A 21371-nucleotide genomic window follows, 5' to 3' on the forward strand; every position below is an offset into this window, starting at 1 on the left:
GCCAGAGGCTAGGGGAGGAGGGAATGGGGAGTGAAGGGTTTAATGGGTACAGCCTTTCAATTCTGCTGAAATGAAAGTAAGTTCTATGGACAGGTGGTGTGATGGCTGCAATGGTTAAGACGGTAACTCCTGTGCATGTTTTACCACAATTAAAAAACAGAAACAAGCACCTCTTCTTGCAGCCTCTCTGGATCTTCAGGCTCTGTCCACCTACAGCAGAATTAACTATGCTTTCTTGATTCCCACTCCATCTCTTAGCACCGACTTTAATCTGCTTTGTGTAGCAGTTATTTACTCCCCATGCGATGGGACTGAATCCCCCTGAGGACAGGGACTCCTCAGTGTGTCTAGGGAGCCCATCGAGTGCCCTGTGATGCTGCTGGGTGCTCTGAAAAGATGGTTGCCCTGAATTTTCTTTCTTGAAATGCTTGAGGAGTTTATCAGCCAACTGGCCCAGTTAGAGCTTTCCTTTCCGCCAGATGGAAAGATCGACTGAGTCTGGATCCAGTTTTCCTGCATTAAGAGCGACTCCTGGCTTCCTTGTGGGCACAATGGAGATTATAATCCTGCTTTTAGGGCTCTTGTGAGAACTGGAGAACATACGTTAAAAGTCTGGCACAGAGGATGTGCTTGGGAGTGACCACTCTACCTACTGTGACCCTAATTTCAGGAGCAACACAAAGAAGCCTGAAGTGCATCCCCAGTAAGCATTAGCTGAGCCCCTTCTCTGTGGCATGCGCGGCCTAGGCACCAGAAGATAAAAAGCAGGACGACCGTCACTGCCTGTGTGGAGCATGCGGTCCTTCTCTAGTATGGAGACCGCTGCCCACCAGGTGGGTGCCTCAGGCCTCGGGCCGGAGCAGCTACTGGTTCAGGGAAGGCTGGACTTCAGGAATACTGAGTACGCAGCCTGCACACCGAGGGACTTTAATGAGCCATCAATTATTTCTAGCTCTCTTGGCACCCCCAGTACAAAAGGAGGGAGGGAAACTGTGAGAAAGGGGACAGAAATAAAATGGGAAGAGTCCCCTGCTGGGCCTGCCTCATCAGCGTTTTCCTGAGACCCCAAGGGATCCATCAGCTGTCATCCTGCCAGCAAAACTTGGGAAATATGTAGGCCATAAAATCAAAGAAAAAAGCTTGCATCTAATTAGTATGATAAAAAAAAAAAAAGGGAAGCAACCCAAACTGAAAAACAAAATTAAAATCAAAGAGGACAGACTGATGAGCTGGTTTTCTTTATGAGGCTTTGTTTTTTCGTGCATTTTGATGGAATGAAGGCTGGGGGAGGGAGTGAAGGCTTTTAAGAGGTGGGCCTGAAGCAGAAGCCCAGCCGTCGCCCCCCACCCAGTCCCGTGGTAGCCTCACCATTTTCAACCTCAGCACTGTCTGGTGGGTGCTTGCTGGACCGCATTCACGGGCTGAGGAAAGGTGGACCGTGGTACCGCTCTGCCACCCAACACCACAGACAGACGGGCTTCCTGGGGCCAGTGCGAGCCCTTTATTATAACCTTAGCCTTCCATCTGGAGAGAATGCTTTTTTGTTTGTCTGTTTTTTGTGGTCAGCATCGTGTGAGGACATCTTTGACCTGGGCAGTGGCATCTGATTCCCTGGCTTTAAATGTCACCTCCCTCATAAAGACTTCCAGCTGTCCAAGCTAGCACCTCTCCCGCCCAAATGAGAATGTCTGCTCTCCGCTGGCCAACAAAGGGGTGCAGGCACTGCCTGTCCCCCCAAACTCACCGTGTACCCAACAGAACTCTCCAGAAACACTCCCAACCTCACCTGACGCTCCAGCCTCCCGCATCCCTGCGAGACCTCCCGTGATGGGGGAGACTCTGTATGAAGGCCACTGACACCCTGTTCTGCCTCAGGCCTCTGCTCCCTCTGCCTGGGATGTGCTTCCCCCACTGGACACCCTTCCCAGCCCTGAGAGCATCCTCTCTCTCTTCCCTGGGATTCCCGAGTGTAGCCTGTGCCTCCATTACTGCCTCCTTATCACTCCTTTAACACTCTGTTCACAACTTCAACCCAGCACTTATCACGTTATAATTAGTTTCCAGTCTCTCTCCCCCTAGACCATGAACCCTTAGGACAGGGATCTTGCTGATTCTTCCCTGTCTCTCTAGTCCTGGATACAGAGCCTGGCACCCAGCAACTCTGGCTGAATAGTTGTTGAAATGTGTATTTTGTTTGGCTCAGTGGTAAAGAATCTGCCTACCAAACAGGAGACGTGGGTTCTATCCCTGGGTCGGGAAGACCCCCTAGAGAAGGAAACAGCAACCCACTCCAGCATTCTTGCCCAGATAATCTCATGGACAGAGAAACCTGGCGGGCTAGGCTGCCAGAGAGAGTCAGATAGGACTTAGCGACTAAACCATGTCCCCCCAAAAGACTAAAAGCTCTATGAGGGCAGGAGCTGTGTGACACCTTAGTAGTACAGTATTAGCACTGTGCTGAGCCCTGAGGAGTCTCAGTAAATAGTTGCCAATTAAGATTCACACAAGGGTAGGGTTTAATTCAACAACTTTTAAAATATTCCCTGGGTGTCTACTATGAGCCTGGCATTGCTCTAAGTGCTGAGGAGACACGGGGATCAAGCCAATGTCCCTGCATCACGGAGCTTACATTTTCATGCAAGAGACACACAGAACAAGTAAACAGAGACATAAATAAAAATAATTACAGACTGTGATAAGGGCTAGGAAAGAAATAAACAGGGTGCTATGATGGGAAATAACAGATGGAGAGAAGTGAATTGATTCAGGATTGAGGCTGGAGGCAGGAGTGGCAGATTTACTAAGGGACTGGCTGTGAAGGGGGCTGGAGAGAGATCTGAAGGGCTGGACCTGGGTCTGGAAGGAGCGACCTGAGAGTCTGGACAGTGGGGGAAGAAAGCGACTCGGGGGAGGAACAAGAGTGGTGGGAATAAACGCAGCATTTCTGCAGGCTGCTCACCTGCTCACCCGGCCAGACAATCAACAAATGTGTACTCAGCACCTAGTACGCGCCCAGCAATTTAACAGGCACTTGGGGAATAAACTGGGCTCTGAGGGGTACTGAGGCTGGCTCGCAACAACTGAAAATCCTGAATAAAGTAGGTACACATGTTAAGATGTCAGGAAGAAAAGCATCCCCGTACTAGGTGTTAAAAACACTCTTCCTTTCTCAGAAGATCACTGTTTCGATCATGGGGATGGAGGTGCAGGGAGAAGCTCAAATGCAAGATAGCGGAGCTGAGAGTCACAGAAAGTTCTAACTGAACGTGTGGGCATTGGAAATGAATGTCTTTTAGGGGCTGGGCTTGCACATCACCGCAGCTGCACCTGAGGGAGGAGGCAGCGTGACACCTGGAGCAGTAACTACGTGACTGTGACACTGAGGGGGAGAAGGGAGCACCCAGGATGCCACCACGGGAGACGCTAGGTGGGGCTCGTGGACGGGTTCCCCCTTTCCTTTTTCTCAGGGGGAAGACAATATATTCCAGTGCCTCATAGGCTCCATCTGCAAAACGGGCACAAGATTTACCATCCCCACCCGCCGGGGAGGGCAGTGATGATCATGTGGCTTCTAGTCCTAGGTTTTCAGCCACACGGTTCCTTTGTTTTGGAATGTCTAAGACCCAGCTCAATGTTCCTGCTCCCACACAGCTTCCCATCGGATATTAGCCGTGCCTCGCTTGTTATCATCACATTTCATAACACTCACAATAGTATTTACCAAGCAAATAGCAAATACTCAGCTAGCATTTACCAAGAACTTGTGAACTGGAGATACTTTCCATATATCATCTCATTTAATCCTTTTACCTATTCTAGGAGCTCTCTGAGCAATTGGATATCTTGCCCGAGGTAGCACTGCAAACAACAGGGTCAGGATTCACTTCCAGGAGCCAGATCCCAGAACCCAGGGCTCTTAACGTCTCCTCATTCTATTATATATGTCATTTATCTCCACCTTTCATCTCCCACCTGTAATGGGAGTTATAAGCCACTTACCCGCACACCCTTGAAATAAATCTAGCCTAATTCCTCACCTAAGAAGTGGGCAGAACGAGGGTCAGAGAGAGATACAATGTGCCTGCAGTACCGTCCACCATGACTCTGAACTCTGGTGTTGTCAGTAAAGTCCAGCGCGGGCCTCCCGCTGCCACATGTGCTGGTCTGTGCTGAGTGGTCCGAGGGTGAGCGCTGCCTCACAAAGCTGACTGACAGCGCGCTCACCGACCGAAGGCTCCTGGGAGCCACTCCAGCCGAGCCAGGTCCAGCCAAAGAGGCAACAGAGTTTGAGGGATCTGCTGGGGAAGGTGAAGGAAATTCACCCGAGCACTTTCTGTGTGCTGGCCACTAGGCTGGATGCTGTCATGAACTTTTCCAAATTTCATCTAGATCTTGCTCACACAGCTGGGGGGAGACAGAGCTAGCACTGGAAAGCAGGCATGTTTTTTCTCCTACACTACCCTGCCTCAAACTCACTTCTTTCTGCCCTAATTCCAGGTAGTTCTTATTAGTTCCTTTGGTTTTTTTTTTTCCCCTAAGAAAGCAATTTCCTTTTACTACATGCAGTTTGGACCTGGATTTTTTTGTTTGTTTCTTGTGTGTGTGTTTTTAAATTCCCAATCCCTAGTGCTTCTTGTGTTTTTAAAATTCTGGAAGTGAAGAATCAGAGGCAGAGATTAACTAGGTTAGTCTTTGGTATTCTGACAGGGTGATCTGGACACAGAGCGACCTGGACAACACACTTAAGCCTGCAGTGCAGAGAATGCTACGCACCAAATTCCAGGCATATAGACAGAGATGGAAAGAAAGCATCATCTAATTAATTCCCTGGAGCCCCAGACACAAGCAACAACCAACTCACCCTTGATGATGTGCCTGACGATTTTGATGGAGCTTCCACGCATATTCAGGATCTGGTGAACCCTCTGGCGAATCTAATAAGGAAAAGAAAGAGTGGACAAAGAAAGAGCATCATTTGTCCTGGTAGACATCAGAATACACCACGTTGGAAGCATTCACTTCACCCCCGTCCCTGAGAAAGAGGGCCCACGCAGAGTGAAGAAATTCAAGGAGTGTGTGATTCACTTCCTTCTTTGACAGACTCTCCCCTAAGCCGGTGGCAGGCAAGGAGGCAGGGATGGATGGGCCCACCCAGGGCAGCCCCTCCTACCTGGGGCACGTTGGCATTGCAGATCTCCGCCATGATGTAGCAGATGTGCTGGAGGACAAACAGCCCGGCGTCCAAGCGCCGGAGGTAGAACTCATCCTCAATGTCATTGTCGATGATCTCTCCACGCCGGACCATGTCCTAGAAAGGAATAAACGTTGGGGAACAAAAGTCAGACGGTGAGGGGAGGAGGAAAGAATGGGTTTCTAGTCCTCTCATGAGTCACAAAAGAATAGTAACGACAACTGCAACAGCAACAAAAAACCACTCTGCCTTCATTTGCCTCCTGCTTGTCTCATTATTCTAAAGTATCTTATGTTCTCATTGTTAACCGACTAGAGGCTCACGGAGTCAAGACCAAAGTCCATTATTTTCTCTATACAATGACTCAAGGCCAAAATGATCTCATGCACACATTCAACCTGAAAAAATAAGCTGCTGCTGCTGCTCTACCCATTCTTTACTCTTCGGTTCCCGCCTCCGTCAGTAACCTCTCTACAAGATATACTTAACTCTCTTTTTCTTCCAAATTAAATTAACCTAGGGAGGAGAGGTCCACTTTCTCTACAATTCTGCTTTGGTGCCCTCGTGATGGCGCAGGTACTATGTGTCCCTTTTAGCTTATATTTTGTTAGATACAAAACACCAACCTTTCCGTTTCATCCCACGAGTTCAATACTTCCTCAAGGTCAAAGAGCTAATCTCTTTCCTCTTTAGGGAGTCTCTTTCCTAAAGTTTTGTAACCCCAGACCTATCAGACTTGTTCTCCCCACATATGTTCCTGTATAGTGGATTCTTTAAAAAACAAACCTAGCTTTTTTTCCCCCCCGGAGCCGTGCTGGTTCTGCAGCTCTGTGGCAAGCCGCGGAGTCGGGGTTTTGTTCCGCAGGATGGGGTTTGTTAAAGTTGTCAAGAACAAGGCCTACTTCAAGAGATACCAAGTGAAATTCAGAAGACGGCGAGAGGGCAAAACTGACTACTATGCTTGGAAACGATTGGTAATCCAAGATAAAAATAAGTACAACACACCTAAATACAGAATGATTGTTCGTGTAACGAACAGAGATATCATTTGTCAGATTGCTTATGCCCGTATAGAAGGAGATATGATAGTTTGTGCAGCTTATGCTCATGAACTCCCAAAATATGGTGTGAAGGTTGGCCTGACAAATTATGCTGCAGCGTATTGTACTGGCCTGCTGCTGGCCCGCAGGCTTCTTAATAGGTTTGGTATGGACAAAATTTATGAAGGCCAAGTTGAGGTGACTGGAGATGAATACAATGTGGAAAGCATTGATGGTCAACCTGGTACCTTCACCTGTTACTTGGATGCAGGACTTGCCAGAACTACCACCGGGAATAAAGTTTTTGGGGCCCTAAAGGGAGCTGTCGATGGAGGCTTGTCTATCCCTCACAGTACCAAACGGTTCCCTGCTTATGATTCAGAAAGCAAAGAATTCAGTGCTGAGGTACACCGAAAGCACATCATGGGGCAAAACGTTGCAGATTACATGCGCTACCTGATTGAAGAAGATGAAGATGCGTACAAGACACAGTTCTCTCAGTACATAAAGAACAACGTAACTCCAGACATGATGGAGGAGATGTATAAGAAAGCTCATGCTGCAATACGAGAGAATCCAGTGTATGAGAAGAAGCCTAAGAAAGAAGTTAAAAAGAAGAGGTGGAACCGTCCCAAAATGTCACTTGCCCAGAAGAAAGATTGGGTAGCTCAGAAGAAGGCAAGCTTCCTTAGAGCTCAGGAACGAACTGCCGAGAGTTAAACCAAACCACAATTTTCTATCAAGATTTTTCAGATAAGACAATAATAAACTTATTGAACAAGCAAAAAAAATAAATAAAAAAAATAAAAAATAAAAAACAAACCTAGCTTTATCCAGATACAATTGATGTACCATAGTATTCAATCATTTAAAGTAACAGTTTTGTGTGTAGTCAGAGTTATGCAACCACCATCACAGTCATTGCAGCATATTTTCATTCCACTCCACCCCAAAACCCCTCACCCAGAGGATTATCACCACCTCCGCCAAGACAGCTCTTCTTCCCGTCTCAGGGCCTTTACTGCCTTGCTTCCTAAGGGTTCTGGGATATCTCTCATGCCAACACTATAAAGCAACCTCTCCTACAGAGCCTTCCTTGATCATTTAAGGATAACAAAACTCCTTTCCAAAATTCCTGACAGTACCCTCACAGGCCACTCCATGGCACACCGTCTTCTGGCCCATCATATCCACGCTGATTTCAGTTACTATCAGCTCCCTGTTTCTATAACTCCCTCTATTTCATGAGGGTGGGCTGTGAGCTCTGTGAAAGTGGGGACTGAATTCTATCTTTACATCCCTGGCTCAGTAAACATCCACGCGGTGAATGAGAGGAAAGAGACATAACTGCTTCAGGCTGTCAGAGTAGGAACTGGGTGAGGGACTCGTTCTGCAAGACTAGCAGATTGGTCTAAGAAGACAGGTGCTTGAATACATGCTTCTGATGACAACAATCCATTTCTTAATTCTGTCAGTGGTTTTATGGCCATGGTTCCCTCTGACAATTCAGGCTCCTGTCACTGATGGAAGCCCTGGGGACCCTGCTTTCCACTCTCCCAAACTCGAAGGACTTACCACCGTGGTCATCAATCTCCAACCAGCATCCTTCAGAGACTATTTAGACGCAGATAACGCGCTTCTTTATTTGCCCAGGGGGCCTGCCTGTAGCTACTTTTCATCTTGTTCCTAAAGGCCTCTGTCTGTGAGGCAAAAGAAGGCTCTAGGTTTGTTAGGCCTGGCGCTGCCTGGTAAAGCACCACCACTAATTCAGAGCTTTGTGTAGTAGCAAATTCCTTGGTAATCTGGTGGTAGTGTTAATGGTCACGAGGTAGTCACGGAGCACCGGACTGATGTCCAAGGAGTTTAAAAATAGAAGGGCCTCTTTAGTTTCTCATTTGTTCATAATCATAACTTCCTGCTCCAGAACTCCTAAGTGTTCAACAGCTGGGGGCACAGGAAGGAAAATTACTCTTTCACTTCCACTCATGCAAAAAGCATTTGCGGCTAATACTTCACATTTTTATAATGTGGTGGAGTTTAAAGTGTTATTATATATATGGTCCTTATTACCAAATTTAAAGCGAGCAAGGAAAGGATATTAATCCCACTGTACAAATTAGAATCGGAGGCACACAGAGGTTAAGTAAGTTGTTCATAATTACATAATTACCAGTTACTCGAATATGGACTCCCCAGGGACAGGAATCCTGTCGGATTCATCTCTGAGGTGGAAATGAATAACATGAAGCAAAATGCTCAGATCCGGACCCTGCTTAACTGCCATGTGGCAAGAACACCGTCCCAAGCACTGAGTTACGGCAGAAAAGGAGTAAGAAGGAAGCTAAGGGGATGCGCTGGTCTTAGTCACCAAGGAGCTGCCGGTCTGACTGGGAAGATCACAGCAACACGGAAAATGAGCAAAAAGTAAAGGGATGCAGTGCGTCCACAAGTTTAAAATAATTACAAGTGGTGGGTGCTAATCAGGGTTGGTTATAAGACACTGGGAAGAAGTGACTTTTGGATAAGGCTTCAAGGCTTCTGATCGGCAGACGCAGAGGATGAATGACTTAAGAATGAAGGCAGGGACTCCCCTGGTGGTCCAGTGGCTACGACTCTGTACTCCCAAGAGACGGGGCCCAGATTTGATCCCTGGTCAGGGAACTAGATCCACACATGGCAACTAAGAGTTTGCATGCCGCAACTAAGACCCGGTGCAGCCAGAGAAATAAATATTAAAAAAAAAAGTGAAGGAACTTCTGTGGCCTGAAGCCTTATGCAAAATGCATTATGCTGTTCATACTTACTGCTCGTTGGTCTTCCCCCCCACAACACACACAGCATAAACGGGCCTGACCTCCCTTTTCTGGCCCCCTCATGTTTGCTTGTAATGTTAGTTCTCTCCCCACATCCCAACCTCTATCATAATATATTTAAAGTCTAAAATGTGATATTCCTTATAAAATTTTTCCTGAGATATTTAAAAACTTGTACCTTACAAAGCACCTTGCATATTACTTTCTGCAAAGCAGACTCTTGAAAAGCATTTGTGAATCTGTCGGCCAGAGAAGTGAGACAGGATGAGCTGCAGACTATGCTGTGCAGGAGAGTGAATGAGGATGTGTGAACACCTGTCTGACGGACACGTCGGCTTCAAGTGTTGAGAGGCAGGCAAAGTGTACAGCTTGGAGGTTGTACAGTGTCAGCCTATATGAGAAGTAGATTAGATGGAGAAGAGAAGAGGGGTGAGAAGAGAGACCAATCCCTCAGTGCAAACCTGGGAACTTGGAGAGAAATATATTCATTCATCCACTGGTAAAGAACACTAGTTCAGTGTTCCTGAACACTAACTATGAACTAGCTATTATATGATGTGCTGGGGGCAGCAAAGATAAATAAGACAGTCTACAAAATCAAGGAGATTAAAGTCTAATGAGGTTAACAGATATGAACAAACTTCTTTTTTACTGATGCTGAAGCCGAAGCTCCAATACTTTGGCTACCTCACGCGATGAGTTGACTCACTGGAAAAGACTCTGATGCTGGGAAGGATTGGGGGTGAGAGGAAAAGGGGACAGAGAATGAGATGGCTGGATGGCATCAGCAACTCGATGGACATGAGTTTGAGTGAACTCCGGGAGTTGGTGATGGACAGGGAGGCCTGGCGTGCTGTGATTCATGGGGTCGCAAAGAGTCGGACACGACTGAGCGACTGAACTGAACTGAACTGAACTGAACTGAATGGCCATTATGAAGGTAAACTGCACTGAGTGCCAGAAGGAGAGGCTACGTTTGTTTTGTTTGGGTTATCAGGAGAGTTCTGGGGCAATATAACATTTGAGCTGGATTCTGAAGAAGTATGACAAGCTGGAAAGCACATTCTAAGCAGAGGGAACACAATAGCATGGGTCAGCTTGGCTAGGGTGGAACAGAACAGTGGGATGCCACTGTCACTAACACAGAAAGACAGGAGTGTTTCTTTGCTTATTAGATCCTAGCTACCGGCACATCATAGTTTCCGATTGATTACTAAACACCAGGCATTGTGTGAGGCAGTCTGAATAGTAACCGTTGCCATCACCATCTACCCGCCTTGCAGGAGCAGCTTGTGTTTGCTAAGGGCTTAGTATAGTGCCAAGTGCTTTACCTACACTGACTCCATTACTTCCCACAAATACTGTGAATGAGATGCTTAGATAGCATCACTAACTCAATGGACATGACTCTGAGCAAACTCTGGGAGATAGAGGAGCCTGGCACGCTGCAGTCCATCAGGACGCAAAGAGTCAAAAATGACTTAGTGGCTGAACAATGATAACAATAGGGATCATCGCCCCCATTTCCAATGAGGAAACTGACTCAGGCTGAACAACCTCCCTAAGGATAGTGGGAAGGAGAATGGGGGACTCAAATCCAAGTCTGTGCTCTCTCTTCACGCTACCATGTCTGTGGAGGCTTGACAGATTTTAGAGCTGTTTGGAGAACAAAGGAAGGTACTAAATTAGAGTGGTAGGATGGCTTAAGAACAGAGTTTAGCAAAATTAGCAAAATTAAATTTCTCCAATTACGTCAGAAGTGCCCCTGGTAGTTTTTCCTTTTTCACACTCTTCCCCACAAGCTGATCCTCTTTTAACCAGACGTACTGTACCTTCCAGTTTCTCCAAATGCTGTCATGTGGAAAGGATGGACCCAAGAGAGCACTGCCAAACCCTATTTTTTCCTCCTTCCCCAGAACTTCAAGACTCTGACAACGTTCACTTCGACATTCTACTTTTAGACAGGAGGCTGCGTGATTTGAAAGTGAAATTTTCAAACGCAGATCTGAGACAGGATTGCAGCTCATCTCCAGGAGAGGCAGCTCCATAACTGCAATGAACACACACAAAGGTGAAACAGAGATTGGCTTCGAAGATGGAGTTTCTGCCCCGACAGTTTTAGAAGCACCAGAGAAACCAGCATGGAGAGGTGACTGCTGTCAGGACAGCACCTAATCTGGCCTGTTACAACTCTGTGGCATGGAGTATTTACTGCTGAGTGGATTCAGAGAAGGGGAGCACAAGTGTGTACTCCACGTTTAAAGGGAAATTAAAGAAAAAGCAAGGTGATTATGTATTATTCTGATGGAAAATAAGGAAGTTTGGGTAACAGTTGTTTAAGGCACATTTTCTTAAGTTCTGGTCTTTTTAAAAAAGAAGTAGGATGGTATGTCACCTTTATTATCCACGCCCGTCTTACTATGTGTGAACAGAGCCAACTTTTTATTAATGGATTAATGAATTTCTGGCTCCTTTTCTTGGTTTCTAAGATACTAGATAACAATTTGATCTTGTGATTAAGGAAGAAGCACAAGCTGGAATCAAGATTGCTGGGAGAAATATCAATAACCTCAGATATGCAGATGACACCATCCTTATGGCAGAAAGTGAAGAGGAACTAAAAAGCCTCTTGATGAAAGTGAAAGAGGAGAATGAAAAGGCTGGCTTGAAGCTCAACATTCAGAAAACAAAGATCATGGCATCTGGTCCCATCACTTCATGGGAAATAGATGGAAAAACAGTGAAACAGTGTCAGACTTTATTTTTTTGGGCTCCAAAATCACTGCAGATGCTGATTGCAGCCATGAAATTAAAAGACGCTTACTCCTTGGAAGGAAAGTTATGACCAACCTAGATAGCATATTAAAAAGCAGAGACATTACTTTGCCAACCAAGGTCCGTCTAGTCAAGGCTATGGTTTTTCCAGTGGTCATGTATGGATGTGAGAGTTGGACTGTGAAGAAAGTTGATCGCCAAAGAATTGATGCTTTTGAACTGTGGTGTTGGAGAAGACTCTTGAGAGTCCCTTGGACTGCAAGGAGATCCAACCAGTCCATTCTAAAGGAGATCAATACTGGGTGTTCATTGGAAGGACTGATGCTAAAGCTGAATCTGCAATATTCTGGCTACCTCATGCGACGAGTTGACTCACTGGAAAAGACTCTGATGCTGGGAAAGGTTGGGGGCGGGAGGAGAAGGGGACGACAGAGAATGAGATGGCTGGATGGCATCACTGACTCTGTGGACATGAGTTTGAGTGAACTCCGGGAGTTGGTGATGGACAGGGAGGCCTGGTGTGCTGTGATTCATAGGGTCGCAAAGAGTTGGACACGACTGAGCGACTGAACTGACTGACAGTTCTTTGGATTTCTGAGTGTGAGGAAAAAGAGCTAGACATCTGAAAGAACTAAGCAAATGGGATCAGATCTCAACTCAAACTTACTAGGGTCTGTAGGCAAGTTATTTAAATTTTTTTTGGCTTTAGCTTCTTTGCTTGGAAACTAGAAGCCTGAACTGGATCTGGGAAGGGAAATAGGGTTCCTGAGCGCCAACTCTAATCCACTAGAATAGCTACAGAGAACCATTTTGGCAAAGTGAAGACAAGTTGGAGCTTAGTGAGGGAAGAACACTGAAATCTATTAGCACTGTAAACACCAGTCTCAGGTTGGGGAGTGTACAGGGCTGACTTTTGTCTTCCCTGATTTGATCTTCTTGAAGGTGCCTTTTAGCTTTGATAACCTGTGGCAAATCTAGGACTGAAGCACCTTAATAGCCAGAAACAATGGGTTTTTGCCCACATATTGGTAAATTGATAGACTAGAGCTGTTGACAGATAGTGCTCCGAGATAGTCAGAAGAGCCACTGGGAGACATGCCTCCAGTAGTCGTCACCTCAACAGCAAGTGGTGAGCACTGCCAATTGGCTCATCCTGTCATCAATAAGGTAACTTCCCTGTAAGAAAGAGACAACTCTTGGATTTGCTGGTACATTAGAGGGACTATTTTAAAACAATATGAGTGTATAAATTGAATGCTTTTAAAATGGGAACATGATTAATAGAGATTAAAGAGGAATTCCCTCAAAGCAGTAGCCTCCTTAAGTATGGTAAAGATACTGTACTTTACAAAATTTCCAAGTGAAAATCTATATACATGTTGAACTATATTTGAAATAGGGCAGGAAAGTTAAGATTTAAAGGATGTCTTCCACAAGCTAATGCATTCAACTCTCACCTTTGAGAAGGGGGGAGGTGACCGTCTTCTCTGTGAAGCAATGACAACATCCATGTATGGCATTTTTTACTTTTCAGAGCAGAGGACCTGCATTAACCTCACTTGCTGTATATGCCCAGTGTTGAGTGTGCACAGGAAATGCCATTTTCAGATTTCACAGAGGGAAAACCTGAGATAGACATCAAACGACTGTCACCGAGATTTGCTTAGAGACTTCAGTGGGACATGGCTTCCGAGCCTAAGACCTTTTCCTGTTAGTCTTTTCACTCTGAAAAAGGATGGGCGGGGGACTTTTCCGATGGTCCAGTGGTGAAGAATCCGTCTTGCAATGCAAGGGACGTGAGCTCAATCCCCGGTCAGGGAACTAAGATCCTACATTTTACAGAGGAAATAAGCCCACGTCACAGCTAGAGAGTCTGTGCACCACAGCCAAAGATTCTGAACGATGCAACAAAGATCCCACATACTGCAACTAAGACCTGACACAAACAAATAAATAAATATGGGGGGTGGGGAGGATGGGTGGGAAAAATGGAATAATAAACAGCAAAATTTCCTGGGTCCTCACTGTGTATCAGGCACTGTGCTAAGCAAATTTCTCACTTTTCCTTAAACCCCAAGAGGTAACAAGAATTATAACTATTTCCACTTTCAAATAAGAAATTGAGGTTTAAAGAGGGGAGAATTATTCAAAGGTCACAAAGCTCAGAGCTGAGTAAGTGTCGGAGACAGAATAAAAACCCACGAGTCTGGCTCCAAGCCTGTGATCGCTTCCCTAGTTCAAAATGTCTTTGTTTTATAGACTTTTTCCCGTATTAGCCTATGAGCAAATAGATGGGGTTTTTCTTCATGCTGTATCTGGGAACCACTGCAAATGACCAGCATTAAATGTAAGGTCATCTAGCTCTTTTGCCTTTTTCTTATAAATTGAAGAAATTAAAAAAAAAAAAACAAAACGAGGAAGAATCTCCAGCTAGATTAGCAAATTCCATGTGTAATTCAGGAGAGTTAAAAAAACAAAAAAAAGACAATCTGCAAGGTTTTATTTTGTTCATTCCATAAGAGAGGGCTGAATAAAAACTTAGATGGTTATTCAGTGAATAGCGCATTAAGTAGAACAGACTGCAATTCAGGGCAGCATAAGCCTGTTTGGGGGCTGCTAAAATAAACAGATTCATCTCCAAAGACACACACAAGGAGGTGGTACGTGTGGCATCAAGGTGCCATTTCTGCAGGGCTGTGTGTGCGTTCCCCCTCTCCCGGCCGCACCCTCGCTTTAAATGTTAATCTGTCTTCAGAGTGCTACCAAATCCCTACCTTGCCAGGTGCCTCTATCTCTCTCCCCAGGCAAGTCGCAAGCCTCCAAATGAGTCTGTGGATGCCACTTCTAATCTGCCCTGACAGGCAGCCGGCCAGCTGCCCCTCGCTGATGGAAGGAGACAGTCATAAAAGAAGCTGCTATGAAGCCAACAGGAATCCCTCTTTCCTTAATAAACGGGGACATGGCTCGGAACCCCAGCGGGGGTCACTGCTACTATCTGTAGTCATGGGCAGGAACTGCCCCACCACTGAGAAAAGGCCAATTTCCCTTTTTCTTCCAGAGTAAAGGGAGAGACAGGTAAGTGGAGAAGGAGGAGACACAAACAACAGGCAAACAAAATCTTCTTCCAAGAGCTTCTGAAACAGGGCAGACTGTGAGAGAAGGAGACGAGGGACAGAAAGTCATTTTCAGCAGGGGAAACAGGCTGGAGAATTAGTGAAAGGGATTTTTTTTTCTCTGAGAATTTACAGCTAACTGATAGCAGCTCTGATAAGAATCCAAGGATATCAGGCCAGAGTTTGCAAAGAGAAAAGAGACTATGTGTTAGGCCAGCCTTAACACATGGGCATGTGCCACTCTAATAAAGCTACCATGAAAACTAAAACACACACATATACATAAGGCATTTCCCAGAAGAATGGAATTTGTGTGTGGCAGAGCTGGGATTTAAACCTGGGCTATATGAGGCCAGGGTTCATCCTTCTATGGCAGCGTGACGCCCCATCACAGGTGGCGTCACATCAACCATCTAAATGTACTAAAAACAAAAAAGCAGACTGCTAGACTACTCATTCACTGGATTTTGACAACATATAAGACAGCCTTGTGGCTCCATGGTGAAAAATCTGCCTGCCAATGCAGGAGATAAAGAGGTGCAGCTTTGATCCCTGAGTTGGGAAGATCCCCTGGAATAGGAAGTGGCAACCTGCTCCAGTATTCTTGCCTGGAAAATCCCATGGACAGAGGAGCCTGTGGGCTACAGTCCACATGGTTGCAAAGAGCTGGACACGACTGAGCACACACACACTCTCCCAAGCCAGCCTCGAGAAAAAAAGGGCTTCTGTGAAGTGCTGTGGGAGAGACTGTGAGCCCACTGAGAGAGGAAGACAGAGAGGATGAGAAAAGCAAAACAGAGTGCTCAGGGCCAGGGACTTCCCTGGCGGTCCTGTGGTTAAGACTTTACTTTCCAATGCAGGGGGTACGGGTTCGATCCCTGGTTAGGGAGCTAGGATCCCACAGGCCTCGTGGCCAAAAAAACCCAATACATAAAACAGAAACAAAACTGTAACAAATTCAATAAAGACTTCAAAAATGGTCCACATTAAAAAAAAAATCTTAAAAGAGTGCTCAAGGCCACACTGCAAGGGAAGAGGCAGAGGAGTTGGGCCAGGACTCAAGTCCCCCAGCTTCTCCTCTAACGGTAGAAAGGATGATTGTGATTGGGAAGGGGTCAAACAGGGAGGGAGGAGAGAGCGGGGAGTGGGCATTTGGCGAAATCTGCCTCTAGGAAAGAGGGAAGCAGGAGGGAGGGGAAAGTACTACCCCATCCCCTCCCCCACCAGCTCTGGCTTCTACTGCATGCTGTCAGCTGTGGTCTGCTAAATTCATAGACTGAGAAGTTTGGGAACCACTGTTCAAGGAACAGCTGAGAGGAGCTCTCAGCAGGATTCCCTTTTTTTTCTGGCTTGCCCAGGAGCTTCCAGCACAGTTAGCAGAAGGCCTGACTGCAGTCTCATACTACCACTGTCTACACAGCTTGGTAGGTGTGCTTTATGATCACGGACCCACTCATCTGCTCCTGCGCTTTACCTCCTTTGCACAAATCTACAAATGAGCGTCAAATGCTAAGGAAATCATCAAAGTCTGTCTCGGCCATCAAGTCCTGTGGATACTGTTTCATTACAAGAAGTCTGTCTTTCTCTTTCCAGGATAAAGCCTGGGATGATTTAACTGTGGCAAAATTAGCATGCAATTTGTAAGTCATTACGGTGCAAAGTATGTGGCGAGAAGGCTTTATTGAATAAACCTGCTGAGAATAATTTTCCCAGGAACTAAAAAAAGGAACACCTCTCCCCAAGGCTCTTTCCTCCCTCTTTTAAAATCCCTGCCAGTACCTAAATAATTATCTCTTATTTCTGACGTGCAGAAGCCTGGCATCCCTGTACATTGAACCAGCAGAAGCCAGAAGGAACCTACCAGAAGTCAGGACATCTGCCCAACAACAGGGACCTTGATATTTTCTGGGCTTCTTGTTGCTTGGGGAGTCAGGTGAAATCTGCTGAGACAAGCACCCTGGGTATTTACAGACCACAGAGAACTGCTGCTCACTCCAAGAGTCTCAAGAATTACATGCCCTTTAAAATTTCAGGTCAGATCTTGTTAACCAGGAAGCCCCAGGGTATGTTCAGACACTTTGTGGCCCTGGAGTCTCACGGACACTGAATATAACATGAGAAAGCAGTGGACAACTGCCCAAGACGTGCAAGTCTTTGCCAGTTAACAGATTCTTGCAGTAATGCGACTAGAAGCGAGTCTGTATATAACACAATTATCAGTCTGTCCTGCAGACGCTTCTAAATAAGAGGTTTTTAATATAGCTACAGGTATGCCACCGAATGTACACAGTTGTAGAAAATATTTTTTCGATGATGGGGTTATTCAGAGAAAATACAAATCAGGGTTAACAATGAGAGCTTAGATATTATGCAGGAAACTCGGGACTCTCTATCTTTCTGATACCCACGGACAAATATTAACTCATGAGCAGTTGTTCTTCATTTACCCCATGTTAATCACTAAGTAGGTCCTAAGAACATGATGAACAAGAGGGATGAGAGTCGCAGAGAGAGTAAACAAAGGTATAAAGTAATCACAGGTCAGGAAGAAGCACTGGCAGTTTGGGGGCGCTGCTTCACACGTGGGGGGTCACTGAAGTGCTCGCTGAGGGGCTGACATTTAGGCTGAGACCTGAAGGTGGAAGGAGGCACCAGCTTGAGAAGAGGCAGGACAGAGGGAGAAGCAAAGACTATGAGACAGGAAGCTAAGGCACAGCAGAGGAGAGGAGGAGGAGAAGGGGAGTGGGGGGTGCGGTCTGAGACCCTGCAAAACCACGCAGCACAAGGGAAGGAAGAAAATATGTGCATGCAGAGGGCCGGTGGTAGAAACAGTCCTCACAGAGAAAAAAGGAAAGGTTCTCTCGCAACTCTCCAGGCCAGGACCTATGAAAGCAGCTTTCACGTGTGTGATATCTATGTCACCGAATTCTGAAATGTGTAATTCCTCATATACCCACAGGTTGAGATGTGCACCTCAAAAAACAGAACATCAGAAAGGAAGAAAAGAAAGCTGGAGAAGTGAGGCTGTTTGTCCGCAGTCGGAAAACCTGAAGCAGCCTGGCTCTAAAGTCCACGCTCCCCCATCACGCCTTCTGTTCCTGGAATATAATTTAACAGTTGCCCCCAAACTTAACTTGGCCTCCCACTGCCCCTGCTTTGCTCCTATTCCTGGAAATGCCCTGTATGTCCCCTTTTAAGGTTCAGCTTGGCTTCTGCCTCATCCGCAAAACTGTTCAGGGTGACTCGAGGTGCACACGGCTCCCCCCGTGCCCTGGACTCGTCCAGCCCTCGGCAGCAGTAAGTGCTCCCTGGGCCCCTTCCTCTCTCAACACTTGAACCTGTGCTCACCCCAAGCCGGTGTCGAGCTTACAGTGCCTGCACAGGGCAGGTGCCTGAGAAACACGTGCCACAGGACGGGATTCTTTTCGGTGAATCTTGGTCAACTGTAAACCCGTGGACGTCTGCACGGTGCCCATGGCAGTCTGAAGTCTGCAGGGACAGTGGTGGCTCCGAGACACTCAGACTGTCAATACCTGATCCCCCTTCTCTTGGTCAATTTATTTACGGTGTTTTTGTTGCAGGCCTGGCACAATATATGAGATATTTATTCCTTACAGATCTGATAGTCAACGTTATCAAGAGAAACAAGGATTCAATTCAGGTCAACAAATATTTGCTGAATTCCCAGTAGGTGTAGAACATTCAAGTTTAAAGGGAGTAGGGTGGAGTGAGGCAACAGACAGTTTGTATATTACGGGAGAAGACTGCATGAAGGAGAGACAGGAGACAGGTTGTTCGTTCCAAGTCCCTTTGTACCTGGGAGGCAGCTTCATCTGGCAGGAGGAGCCTGAGTGCTGGCAGAGCGCGCTGCTCACAAACGCACCCCTCACCCCCAGCCCGCTCTGACTCTCTGAGCAATACCAAGGCTGCTGAGCACTAATAGCCTTGGAATGTTTGCCAGTGCCCGGCTGCACGGCCTTGGCATCAAGGAGACAGATGTTTGTCAGGGAATGGCAGGGCCCCGCGCCTATGGCACACAGAAGCACTGGGAATGCTGGGGAGAATGGCTGCAGCCATTACTCTCCGTCAGTGCTAGTCAATTTCATACCCTCTTCAACGCTGATAATAGATAATCTTGTGGGAAGCAGGCCAAGTTTCCTAACAGCTCCATGCAAACTGCTCCCTGATGCCCAACAGCTTACTCTGGTCTCTCGCAGAAAACAAAACAATACCCCCTCAAAAAGAAAAGAAAAGAAAAAACAACAAGCAAAAACCAAAGCTTATTCCAGCTTCGCCTCAGACAAAGCACCTGGTGGTGCCAATGCTCTGATCTTCTAGGACAGCTCCTTCTGGGTTATTTGGGAAGGAGGATGCTCTTAGGAACAGGGCGGCCTGGCTTACTTAACAGTTACACAGGAATTTCAAAGGGAGCTAGGAAAATCTAGTAACAGCAGCAGCTAAGTACTGAGTAAGGTACTGACATACTTTATGCTTGGGCTTCATAATAGCACTGAAAGGGAGGTGTTACGTCCATTTTACAGATGAGAACATGAAAGCTCAGAGAGGGGACTTCTCTGTAAGTCCAGTGGTTAAGAAGCTGCCTGCCAACACAGGGGACATGGGTTTGAACCCTGGTTCAGGGAGATCACACATGCCACAGAGCAACAAAGCCTCTTGAGTCCTCGCTCTGCAACAAGAGAAGCCACTATGATGAGAAGCCCTCACACTGCAACGGAAAGTAACCCCAGCTCACTTCAACTGGCCTGTGTGCAGCAATAAAGATGCAGAGCAGCCAAAAAAAAAAAAAAAAGGTTGGGGGAGGTCAACTCATTTGTCCAAAGTCTCAGAGCTAGGAAGCAGCAGAGCTCAAGTTCAAATCCTGGCTTATCTGGCTCCCTACGCTTCATGTTTACCTTACCACTAGACTGCTGCTCTTCTATACAGAAGACAGCAGCCAATCAACCTCTTACTGTGCTTTTCATTTATTCCATTTTCAAAAAATGGCAGAGTTACCAGAGTATGTTCACCTGAACCTGAGGGAAAACATTAAGTTGGAGGGGACTTGAGAGACCCCTTTGCTGAAGCCACGTTATAGCTAAGAACCCGGGCTACATGAGGCGTGGTGACAAGGCAAGGCAAGTGGTGATTCTGAGGTAGGTGCCTGCACTCAAATCCTAGTCCTCGGGCTCCCAGGCGTTCCTGCTACCAGCCCTGAAAACCTCCTACAGCAGATAACTTGGGCGACGCCATCACAGCTGGAGTTCTAGTTGTCCTGGGGCTGTCTCCCTACAAAAGTCTAAGGAAAGTTCAATCTGTTTCTAATTACCGTCAGTCTAAGAAAAAGAATACACCACTTTGGCATTTTAACAATCACTAAGTATCGACCATGTACACACTGCTGTAAAGGGAAGAAAACATGGAAAAGGAAAGTTTAAGCAAAGAATAAAATAGGGGGGGTGATGTGTGTGGAATGAAAGGACTGTGTGTAGAATATGCTGGTATCTGAAGTCCAGACTCAGAACTTAAGAGTCTCTGCCACTTGTCTTGTAGTAGTCTCATCATATAAAAGAAGACAGTCCCAGTCAATCAATCCAATCAATCAACAAACATCTGAGGACTCACCAGGTTTAGATAGCACAAGGAAACCACAAGAATGACACAGTTACTATCTCCTGCTGTTTATAAGTGAAGGTATATTTTGTGAAAGGGAATGGGTAGCTAAGAAGGACACAGACAGCAAGGTCACTGTCTTCCCTGAGCTCTAGTCTCTCACCTTGGCCTGAGGCACAGCTTGAGGGAAGATGCTTGTGTGATTCCCAATGCACACAGCTCTGCCTCACGGCTGGCTTGCCCCGACAACACAGAAGTGGGGGCTGCGGAGGCACGCGCTCCCACCAGTGAGGCTCCAAAGCCTCAAGTGTGTCTTTAAGGCAGAGTGAAAAAAGAGAGTGACACAGCAAACCAAGATCACAAAGAAAACGACTCTGAAAAAAGCAAGAAAAGGATCATTTGTAACCTGACCGAAGACTGAGGAGTGTCTTGTAGGGAAGACAATACAAATCGGACATTAACCAACAGATATGAAAACCTGTCCTGATTACAGAGACAGATGAGAAAGCTACCGAGGCCAGAGATGGCAGAGAACAAAATAGAAGGAGGTGAAAATACAGGAGGTAGGGTAACGTCCGTGTTAAGTCCGGCCCTTCAAGAAAGACAGCAAGCAGGTTTCACCTCTCCCAGCGACCATCGCATCAGACAGTGTGGCTCAGTCACTGCGACCCGGTGTGCGGGCCAGGCCGCGGAGCTCTGAGCTCCCTTCTCTAGGTCTCCAGGTTCCATCTGCAAATGCAGGAACTGGATTCAGTGACCTCCCAGTTTCCTTCCAGTGCCTCCCTATGACTACTGAAGCCAGCAAGTGTGTGTGCCAAGACACACTCTG

General features: G+C 46.5%; 1 protein-coding gene and 1 pseudogene across 1 annotated transcript in view; one reads left to right on the forward strand and one right to left on the reverse strand.

Moving 5' to 3' along the window:
* The window catches only part of CTNNBL1 (catenin beta like 1), a 163478-nt gene that overhangs the window by 5609 nt on the left and 136498 nt on the right, over positions 1-21371 (reverse strand). Inside the window, exons 14-15 of the mRNA XM_088843796.1 lie at positions 5171-5308; positions 4862-4934 (exon numbers count right to left, since the gene is read on the reverse strand). Of these exons, the coding sequence (XP_088699922.1) occupies positions 4862-4934; positions 5171-5308 (211 nt within the window). The remainder of the gene's footprint in view (positions 1-4861; positions 4935-5170; positions 5309-21371) is intronic.
* On the forward strand, positions 5991-7011 carry LOC129549569 (large ribosomal subunit protein uL18 pseudogene; annotated as a pseudogene).

Source organism: Moschus berezovskii, chromosome 15 (genome assembly GCF_049115385.1).
Source record: "Moschus berezovskii isolate FMDL1 chromosome 15, NW_MosBer_1.0, whole genome shotgun sequence".
NCBI lineage: Eukaryota > Metazoa > Chordata > Mammalia > Artiodactyla > Moschidae > Moschus > Moschus berezovskii.